This window comes from Cherax quadricarinatus, chromosome 97, assembly GCF_038502225.1.
Source record: "Cherax quadricarinatus isolate ZL_2023a chromosome 97, ASM3850222v1, whole genome shotgun sequence".
In the NCBI taxonomy this organism is placed as follows: domain Eukaryota; kingdom Metazoa; phylum Arthropoda; class Malacostraca; order Decapoda; family Parastacidae; genus Cherax; species Cherax quadricarinatus.
The window spans coordinates 2,644,977-2,657,571 of NC_091388.1; the positions used below are offsets into that span (position 1 = coordinate 2,644,977).

Below are 12,595 nucleotides of genomic sequence, written 5' to 3' on the forward strand. Positions count from 1 at the left end.
AATGTAACTATCATATAGAATAGTGTAGCAACACTGCTGGTGTTCCCACAATGTAACTATCATATAGAATAGTGTAGCAACACTGCTGGTGTTCCCACAATGTAACTATCATATAGAATAGTGTACCAACACTGCTGGTGTTCCCACAATGTAACTATCATATAGAATAGTGTAGCAACACTGCTGGTGTTCCCACAATGTAACTATCATATAGAATAGTGTAGCAACACTGCTGGTGTTCCCACAATGTAACTATCATATAGAATAGTGTAGCAACACTGCTGGAGTTCCCACAATGTAACTATCATATAGAATAGTGTAGCAACACTGCTGGAGTTCCCACAATGTAACTATCATATAGAATAGTGTAGCAACACTGCTGGTGTTCCCACAATGTAACTATCATATAGAATAGTGTAGCAACACTGCTGGTGTTCCCACAATGTAACTATCATATAGAATAGTGTAGCAACACTGCTGGTGTTCCCACAATGTAACTATCATATAGAATAGTGTAGCAACACTGCTGGTGTTCCCACAATGTAACTATCATATAGAATAGTGTAGCAACACTGCTGGAGTTCCCACAATGTAACTATCATATAGAATAGTGTAGCAACACTGCTGGTGTTCCCACAATGTAACTATCATATAGAATAGTGTACCAACACTGCTGGTGTTCCCACAATGTAACTATCAACGTCTCTGCTACAGAACATGGTGGAGGTGTGGGTGGAGGAGGTCCTGGAGGCTGGAGAGTGGTTCCTCTCTCTCTATAACGACGATGGAGAGCCTCACCAGGTTGCTCTGGTGATCACTAGAGGGCCAGGAGAGGGCGAGTGCCCACAGAGGTGCGAGGAACGGGGGCACTGTATCCTAGGAAGGTGCCAATGTGAACCAGGCTACAGTGGTATAGATTGCTCACAAGGTTAGTACCTTCGGTCTTTTGTTTTGGTCTTGGGACCACAGTCACGTGATTTGGTGTCATATACCACCAGTCACAATACCAAGGTCATACACCAGGGTCATACACCACCAGTCACTGTATCAGGGTCATACACCAGGGTCATACACCACCAGTCACTGTATCAGGGTCATACACCAGGGTCATACACCACCAGTCACTGTATCAGGGTCATACACCAGGGTCATACACCACCAGTCACTGTATCAGGGTCATACACCAGGGTCAAACACCACCATTCACTGTATCAGGGTCATACACCAGGGTCATACACCACCAGTCACTGTATCAGGGTCATACACCAGGGTCACACACCACCAGTCACTGTATCAGGGTCGTACACCAGGGTCATACACCACCAGTCACTGTATCAGGGTCATACACCAGGGTCACACACCAGTCACTGTATCAGGGTCATACACCAGGGTCATACACCACCAGTCACTGTATCAGGGTCATACACCAGGGTCACACACCACCAGTCACTGTATCAGGGTCATACACCAGAGTCATACAAAACCAGTCAATGTATCAGGGTCATACACCAGGGTCATACACCACCAGTCACTGTATCAGGGTCATACACCAGGGTCACACACCACCAGTCACTGTATCAGGGTCATACACCAGAGTCATACACCACCAGTCACTGTATCAGGGTCATACACCAGAGTCATACACCACCAGTCACTGTATCAGGGTCATACACCACCAGTCACTGTATCAGGGTCATACACCAGGGTCATACACCACCAGTCACTGTATCAGGGTCATACACCAGGGTCATACACCACCAGTCACTGTATCAGGGTCATACACCACCAGTCACTGTATCAGGGTCATACACCAGGGTCATACACCACCAGTCACTGTATCAGGGTCATACACCAGGGTCATACACCACCAGTCACTGTACCAGGGTCATACACCAGGGTCATACACCACCAGTCACTGTACCAGGGTCATACACCACCAGTCACTGTATCAGGGTCATACACCTCCAGTCACTGTACCAGGGACATACACCACCAGTCACTGTATCAGGGTCATACACCACCAGTCACTGTACCAGGGTCATACACCACCAGTCACTGTACCAGGGTCATACACCACCAGTCACTGTATCAGGGTCATACACCACCAGTCACTGTACCAGGGTCATACACCACCAGTCACTGTATCAGGGTCATACACCTCCAGTCACTGTACCAGGGTCATACACCACCAGTCACTGTATCAGGGTCATACACCACCAGTCACTGTATCAGGGTCATACACCACCAGTCACTGTACCAGGGTCATACACCAGGGTCATACACCACCAGTCACTGTACCAGGATCATACACCACCAGTCACTGTACCAGGGTCATACACTACCAGTCACTGTACCAGGGTCATACACCAGGGTCATACACCACCAGTCACTGTACCAGGGTCATACACCAGGGTCATACACCACCAGTCACTGTACCAGGGTCATACACCAGGGTCATACACCACCAGTCACTGTATCAGGGTCATACACCACCAGTCACTGTATCAGGGTCATACACCACCAGTCACTGTATCAGGGTCATACACCACCAGTCACTGTACCAGGGTCATACACCACCAGTCACTGTATCAGGGTCATACACCACCAGTCACTGTATCAGGGTCATACACCACCAGTCACTGTATCAGGGTCATACACCAGGGTCATACACCACCAGTCACTGTATCAGGGTCATCACTGTATCAGGGTCATACACAACCAGTCACTGTACCAGGGTCATACACCAGGGTCATACATCACCAGTCACTGTATCAGGGTCATACACCAGGGTCATACACCACCAGTCACTGTACCAGGGTCATACACCAGGGTCATACACCACCAGTCACTGTACCAGGGTCATACACCAGGGTCATACACCACCAGTCACTGTACCAGGGTCATACACCAGGGTCATACACCGCCAGTCACTGTACCAGGGTCATACACCAGGGTCATACACCACCAGTCACTGTATCAGGGTCATACACCAGGTTCATACACCACCAGTCACTGTATCAGGGTCATACACCAGGGTCATACACCAACAGTCACTGTACCAGGGTCATACACCAGCAGTCACTGTATCAGGGTCATACACCAGGGTCATACACCACCAGTCACTGTACCAGGGTCATACACCAGGGTCATACACCACCAGTCACTGTACCACCAGTCACTGTATCAGGGTCATACACCACCAGTCACTGTATCAGGGTCATACACCACCAGTCACTGTATCAGGGTCATACACCACCAGTCACTGTATCAGGGTCATACACCACCAGTCACTGTATCAGGGTCATACACCACCAGTCACTGTATCAGGGTCATACACCACCAGTCACTGTATCAGGGTCATACACCAGGGTCATACACCACCAGTCACTGTATCAGGGTCATACACCACCAGTCACTGTACCAGGGTCATACACCAGGGTCATACATCACCAGTCACTGTATCAGGGTCATACACCAGGGTCATACACCACCAGTCACTGTACCAGGGTCATACACCAGGGTCATACACCACCAGTCACTGTACCAGGGTCATACACCAGGGTCATACACCACCAGTCACTGGATCAGGGTCATACACCAGGGTCATCACCAGTCACTGTATCAGGGTCATACACCAGGGTCATACACCAGGGTCATACACCACCAGTCACTGTATCAGGGTCATACACCAGGGTCATACACCACCAGTCACTGTATCAGGGTCATACACCAGGGTCATACACCACCAGTCACTGTATCAGGGTCATACACCAGGGTCATACACCACCAGTCACTGTATCAGGGTCATACACCAGGGTCATACACCACCAGTCACTGTACCAGGGTCATACACCAGGGTCATACACCACCAGTCACTGTATCAGGGTCATACACCACCAGTCACTGTATCAGGGTCATACACCACCAGTCACTGTATCAGGGTCATACACCACCAGTCACTGTATCAGGGTCATACACCACCAGTCACTGTATCAGGGTCATACACCACCAGTCACTGTATCAGGGTCATACACCACCAGTCACTGTATCAGGGTCATACACCACCAGTCACTGTATCAGGGTCATACACCACCAGTCACTGTATCAGGGTCATACACCACCAGTCACTGTATCAGGGTCATACACCACCAGTCACTGTATCAGGGTCATACACCACCAGTCACTGTATCAGGGTCATACACCACCAGTCACATGTATCAGGGTCATACACCACCAGTCACTGTACCAGGGTCATACACCACCAGTCACTGTACCAGGGTCATACACCACCAGTCACTGTACCAGGGTCATACACCACCAGTCACTGTATCAGGGTCATACACCACCAGTCACTGTACCAGGGTCATACACCACCAGTCACTGTACCAGGGTCATACACCACCAGTCACTGTACCAGGGTCATACACCACCAGTCACTGTACCAGGGTCATACACCACCAGTCACTGTATCAGGGTCATACACCACCAGTCACTGTATCAGGGTCATACACCACCAGTCACTGTATCAGGGTCATACACCACCAGTCACTGTATCAGGGTCATACACCACCAGTCACTGTACCAGGGTCATACACCACCAGTCACTGTACCAGGGTCATACACCACCAGTCACTGTACCAGGGTCATACACCACCAGTCACTGTACCAGGGTCATACACCACCAGTCACTGTACCAGGGTCATACACCACCAGTCACTGTACCAGGGTCATACACCACCAGTCACTGTATCAGGGTCATACACCACCAGTCACTGTACCAGGGTCATACACCACCAGTCACTGTATCAGGGTCATACACCACCAGTCACTGTACCAGGGTCATACACCACCAGTCACTGTATCAGGGTCATACACCACCAGTCACTGTACCAGGGTCATACACCACCAGTCACTGTACCAGGGTCATACACCACCAGTCACTGTATCAGGGTCATACACCACCAGTCACTGTATCAGGGTCATACACCAGGGTCATACATCACCAGTCACTGTATCAGGGTCATACACCAGGGTCATACACCACCAGTCACTGTACCAGGGTCATACACCAGGGTCATACACCACCACTGTACCAGGGTCATACACCAGGGTCATACACCACCAGTCACTGTACCAGGGTCATACACCACCAGTCACTGTACCAGGGTCATACACCAGGGTCATACACCACCACTGTACCAGGGTCATACACCAGGGTCATACACCACCAGTCACTGTACCAGGGTCATACACCACCAGTCACTGTACCAGGGTCATACACCACCAGTCACTGTACCAGGGTCATACACCACCAGTCACTGTACCAGGGTCATACACCACCAGTCACTGTACCAGGGTCATACACCACCAGTCACTGTACCAGGGTCATACACCACCAGTCACTGTACCAGGGTCATACACCACCAGTCACTGTACCAGGGTCATACACCACCAGTCACTGTACCAGGGTCATACACCACCAGTCACTGTACCAGGGTCATACACCACCAGTCACTGTACCACCAGGGTCATACACCACCAGTCACTGTACCAGGGTCATACACCACCAGTCACTGTACCAGGGTCATACACCACCAGTCACTGTACCAGGGTCATACACCACCAGTCACTGTATCAGGGTCATACACCACCAGTCACTGTACCAGGGTCATACACCACCAGTCACTGTATCAGGGTCATCAGGGTCATACACCACCAGTCACATACACCACCAGTCACTGTACCAGGGTCATACACCACCAGTCACTGTACCAGGGTCATACACCACCAGTCACTGTACCAGGGTCATACACCACCAGTCACTGTCAGGGTCATACACCACCAGTCACTGTAACAGGGTCATACACCACCAGTCACTGTACCAGGGTCATACACCACCAGTCACTGTCAGGGTCATACACCACCAGTCACTGTACCAGGGTCATACACCACCAGTCACTGTACCAGGGTCATACACCACCAGTCACTGTACCACCAGGGTCATACACCACCAGTCACTGTACCAGGGTCATACACCACCAGTCACTGTACCAGGGTCATACACCACCAGTCACTGTACCAGGGTCATACACCACCAGTCACTGTACCAGGGTCATACACCACCAGTCACTGTATCAGGGTCATACACCACCAGTCACTGTACCAGGGTCATACACCACCAGTCACTGTACCAGGGTCATACACCACCAGTCACTGTACCAGGGTCATACACCACCAGTCACTGTACCAGGGTCATACACCACCAGTCACTGTATCAGGGTCATACACCACCAGTCACTGTACCAGGGTCATACACCACCAGTCACTGTACCAGGGTCATACACCACCAGTCACTGTATCAGGGTCATACACCACCAGTCACTGTACCAGGGTCATACACCACCAGTCACTGTACCAGGGTCATACACCACCAGTCACTGTACCAGGGTCATACACCACCAGTCACTGTACCAGGGTCATACACCACCAGTCACTGTACCAGGGTCATACACCACCAGTCACTGTATCAGGGTCATACACCACCAGTCACTGTACCAGGGTCATACACCAGGGTCATACACCAGGGTCATACACCACCAGTCACTGTACCAGGGTCATACACCACCAGTCACTGTACCAGGGTCATACACCACCAGTCACTGTACCAGGGTCATACACCACCAGTCACTGTACCAGGGTCATACACCACCAGTCACTGTACCAGGGTCATACACCACCAGTCACTGTACCAGGGTCATACACCACCAGTCACTGTATCAGGGTCATACACCACCAGTCACTGTACCAGGGTCATACACCACCAGTCACTGTCAGGGTCTGTACTGTATCAGGGTCATACACCACCAGTCACTGTATCAGGGTCATACACCACCAGTCACCAGGGTCATACACCACCAGTCACTGTATCAGGGTCATACACCACCAGTCACTGTACCAGGGTCATACACCACCAGTCCAGGGTCATACACCACCAGTCACATACACCACCAGTCACTGTATCAGGGTCATACACCACCAGTCACCAGGGACATAACCCACCACTCACTGTACCAGGGTCATACACCACCAGTCACTGTACCAGGGTCATACACCACCAGTCACTGTATCAGGGTCATACACCACCAGTCACTGTACCAGGGTCATACACCACCAGTCACTGTATCAGGGTCATACACCACCAGTCACTGTATCAGGGTCATACACCACCAGTCACTGTACCAGGGTCATACACCACCAGTCACTGTATCAGGGTCATACACCACCAGTCACTGTATCAGGGTCATACACCACCAGTCACTGTATCAGGGTCATACACCACCAGTCACTGTACCAGGGTCATACACCACCAGTCACTGTACTGTCAGGGTCATACACCACCAGTCACTGTATCAGGGTCATACACCACCAGTCACTGTACCAGGGTCATACACCACCAGTCACTGTATCAGGGTCATACACCACCAGTCACTGTACCAGGGTCATACACCACCAGTCACTGTATCAGGGTCATACACCAGGGTCATACACCACCAGTCACTGTACCAGGGTCATACACCACCAGTCACTGTACCAGGGTCATACACCACCAGTCACTGTACCAGGGTCATACACCACCAGTCACTGTATCAGGGTCATACACCACCAGTCACTGTATCAGGGTCATACACCACCAGTCACTGTCAGGGTCATACACCACCAGTCACTGTACCAGGGTCATACACCACCAGTCACTGTACCAGGGTCATACTACCAGGGTCATACACCACCAGTCACTGTACCAGGGTCATACACCACCAGTCACTGTATCAGGGTCATACACCAGGGTCATACACCACCAGTCACTGTATCAGGGTCATACACCACCAGTCACTGTACCAGGGTCATACACCACCAGTCACTGTACCAGGGTCATACACCACAAGTCACTGTACCAGGGTCATACACCACCAGTCACATACACCACCAGTCACCAGGGTCATACACCACCAGTCACATGTACTGTACCAGGGTCATACACCACCAGTCACTGTATCAGGGTCATACACCACCAGTCACTGTATCAGGGTCATACACCACCAGTCACTGTACCAGGGTCATACACCACCAGTCACTGTACCAGGGTCATACACCACCAGTCACTGTACCAGGGTCATACACCACCAGTCACTGTACCAGGGTCATACACCACCAGTCACTGTACCAGGGTCATACACCACCAGTCACTGTACCAGGGTCATACACCACCAGTCACTGTACCAGGGTCATACACCACCAGTCACTGTACCAGGGTCATACACCACCAGTCACTGTACCAGGGTCATACACCACCAGTCACTGTACCAGGGTCATACACCACCAGTCACTGTACCAGGGTCATACACCACCAGTCACTGTACCAGGGTCATACACCACCAGTCACTGTATCAGGGTCATACACCACCAGTCACTGTATCAGGGTCATACACCACCAGTCACTGTACCAGGGTCATACACCACCAGTCACTGTACCAGGGTCATACACCACCAGTCACTGTACCAGGGTCATACACCACCAGTCACTGTACCAGGGTCATACACCACCAGTCACTGTACCAGGGTCATACACCACCAGTCACTGTACCAGGGTCATACACCACCAGTCACTGTACCAGGGTCATACACCACCAGTCACTGTACCAGGGTCATACACCACCAGTCACTGTACCAGGGTCATACACCACCAGTCACTGTATCAGGGTCATACACCACCAGTCACTGTACCAGGGTCATACACCACCAGTCACTGTACCAGGGTCATACACCACCAGTCACTGTACCAGGGTCATACACAGGGTCATACACACCAGTCACTGTACCAGGGTCATACACCTGTATTATACGCTGTATTATCGTGTATTATACGCTGTATTATCGTGTATTATACGCTGTATTATCGTGTATTATACGCTGTATTATCGTGTATTATACGCTGTATTATCGTGTATTATACGCTGTATTATCGTGTATTATACACTGTATTATCGTGTATTATACACTGTATTATCGTGTATTATACACTGTATTATCGTGTATTATACACTGTATTATCGTGTATTATACGCTGTATTATCGTGTATTATACACTGTATTATCGTGTATTATACGCTGTATTATCGTGTATTATACGCTGTATTATCGTGTATTATACACTGTATTATCGTGTATTATACACTGTATTATCGTGTATTATACACTGTATTATCGTGTATTATACACTGTATTATCGTGTATTATACACTGTATTATCGTGTATTATACACTGTATTATCGTGTATTATACGCTGTATTATCGTGTATTATACACTGTATTATCGTGTATTATACACTGTATTATCGTGTATTATACACTGTATTATCGTGTATTATACACTGTATTATCGTGTATTATACACTGTATTATCGTGTATTATACACTGTATTATCGTGTATTATACACTGTATTATCGTGTATTATACACTGTATTATCGTGTATTATACACTGTATTATCGTGTATTATACACTGTATTATCGTGTATTATACACTGTATTATCGTGTATTATACACTGTATTATCGTGTATTATACACTGTATTATCGTGTATTATACGCTGTATTATCGTGTATTATACACTGTATTATCGTGTATTATACACTGTATTATCGTGTATTATACACTGTATTATCGTGTATTATACACTGTATTATCGTGTATTATACACTGTATTATCGTGTATTATACACTGTATTATCGTGTATTATACACTGTATTATCGTGTATTATACACTGTATTATCGTGTATTATACACTGTATTATCGTGTATTATACACTGTATTATCGTGTATTATACACTGTATTATCGTGTATTATACGCTGTATTATCGTGTATTATACACTGTATTATCGTGTATTATACACTGTATTATCGTGTATTATACACTGTATTATCGTGTATTATACACTGTATTATCGTGTATTATACACTGTATTATCGTGTATTATACACTGTATTATCGTGTATTATACACTGTATTATCGTGTATTATACACTGTATTATCGTGTATTATCGTGTATTATACACTGTATTATGGTGTATTATACACTGTATTATCGTGTTTTATACACTGTATTATCGTGTATTATACACTGTATTATCGTGTATTATGCTGTATTACGTGTATTATCGTTTTATACACTGTATTATCGTGCACTGTATTATCGTGTATTATACACTGTATTATCGTGTATTATACACTGTATTATCGTGTATTATACACTGTATTATCGTGTATTATACACTGTATTATCGTGTATTATACACTGTATTATCGTGTATTATACACTGTATTTTTTTTTATTTTTTATTATCACACCGGCCGATTCCCACCAAGGCAGGGTGGCCCGAAAAAGAAAAACTTTCACCATCATTCACTCCATCACTGTCTTGCCAGAAGGGTGCTTTACACTACAGTTTTTAAACTGCAACATTAACACCCCTCCTTCAGAGTGCAGGCACTGTACTTCCCATCTCCAGGACTCAAGTCCGGCCTGCCGGTTTCCCTGAATCCCTTCATAAATGTTACTTTGCTCACACTCCAACAGCACGTCAAGTATTAAAAACCATTTGTCTCCATTCACTCCTATCAAACACGCTCACGCATGCCTGCTGGAAGTCCAAGCCCCTCGCACACAAAACCTCCTTTACCCCCTCCCTCCAACCCTTCCTAGGCCGACCCCTACCCCGCCTTCCTTCCACTACAGACTGATACACTCTTGAAGTCATTCTGTTTCGCTCCATTCTCTCTACATGTCCGAACCACCTCAACAACCCTTCCTCAGCCCTCTGGACAACAGTTTTGGTAATCCCGCACCTCCTCCTAACTTCCAAACTACGAATTCTCTGCATTATATTCACACCACACATTGCCCTCAGACATGACATCTCCACTGCCTCCAGCCTTCTCCTCGCTGCAACATTCATCACCCACGCTTCACACCCATATAAGAGCGTTGGTAAAACTATACTCTCATACATTCCCCTCTTTGCCTCCAAGGACAAAGTTCTTTGTCTCCACAGACTCCTAAGTGCACCACTCACTCTTTTTCCCTCATCAATTCTATGATTCACCTCATCTTTCATAGACCCATCCGCTGACACGTCCACTCCCAAATATCTGAATACGTTCACCTCCTCCATACTCTCTCCCTCCAATCTGATATTCAATCTTTCATCACCTAATCTTTTTGTTATCCTCATAACCTTACTCTTTCCTGTATTCACCTTTAATTTTCTTCTTTTGCACACCCTACCAAATTCATCCACCAATCTCTGCAACTTCTCTTCAGAATCTCCCAAGAGCACAGTGTCATCAGCAAAGAGCAGCTGTGACAACTCCCACTTTGTGTGTGATTCTTTATCTTTTAACTCCACGCCTCTTGCCAAGACCCTCGCATTTACTTCTCTTACAACCCCATCTATAAATATATTAAACAACCACGGTGACATCACACATCCTTGTCTAAGGCCTACTTTTACTGGGAAAAAATTTCCCTCTTTCCTACATACTCTAACTTGAGCCTCACTATCCTCGTAAAAACTCTTCACTGCTTTCAGTAACCTACCTCCTACACCATACACTTGCAACATCTGCCACATTGCCCCCCTATCCACCCTGTCATACGCCTTTTCCAAATCCATAAATGCCACAAAGACCTCTTTAGCCTTATCTAAATACTGTTCACTTATATGTTTCACTGTAAACACCTGGTCCACACACCCCCTACCTTTCCTAAAGCCTCCTTGTTCATCTGCTATCCTATTCTCCGTCTTACTCTTAATTCTTTCAATTATAACTCTACCATACACTTTACCAGGTATACTCAACAGACTTATCCCCCTATAATTTTTGCACTCTCTTTTATCCCCTTTGCCTTTATACAAAGGAACTATGCATGCTCTCTGCCAATCCCTAGGTACCTTACCCTCTTCCATACATTTATTAAATAATTGCACCAACCACTCCAAAACTATATCCCCCACCTGCTTTTAACATTTCTATCTTTATCCCATCAATCCCGGCTGCCTTACCCCCTTTCATTTTACCTACTGCCTCACGAACTTCCCCCACACTCACAACTGGCTCTTCCTCACTCCTACAAGATGTTATTCCTCCTTGCCCTATACACGAAATCACAGCTTCCCTATCTTCATCAACATTTAACAATTCCTCAAAATATTCCTTCCATCTTCCCAATACCTCTAACTCTCCATTTAATAACTCTCCTCTCCTATTTTTAACTGACAAATCCATTTGTTCTCTAGGCTTTCTTAACTTGTTAATCTCACTCCAAAACTTTTTCTTATTTTCAACAAAATTTGTTGATAACATCTCACCCACTCTCTCATTTGCTCTCTTTTTACATTGCTTCACCACTCTCTTAACTTCTCTCTTTTTCTCCATATACTCTTCCCTCCTTGCATCACTTCTACTTTGTAAAAACTTCTCATATGCTAACTTTTTCTCCCTTACTACTCTCTTTACATCATCATTCCA

General features: G+C 46.9%; 1 protein-coding gene across 2 annotated transcripts in view; it reads left to right on the top strand.

The window, feature by feature from the left end:
* The window catches only part of LOC128704954 (teneurin-m-like), a 221,134-nt gene that overhangs the window by 85,483 nt on the left and 123,056 nt on the right, over positions 1 to 12,595 (top strand). For both annotated transcript variants that reach the window (XM_070105115.1, XM_070105116.1), the window contains exon 6: positions 715 to 928. In XM_070105115.1, the coding sequence (XP_069961216.1) occupies positions 715 to 928 (214 nt within the window). The remainder of the gene's footprint in view (positions 1 to 714; positions 929 to 12,595) is intronic.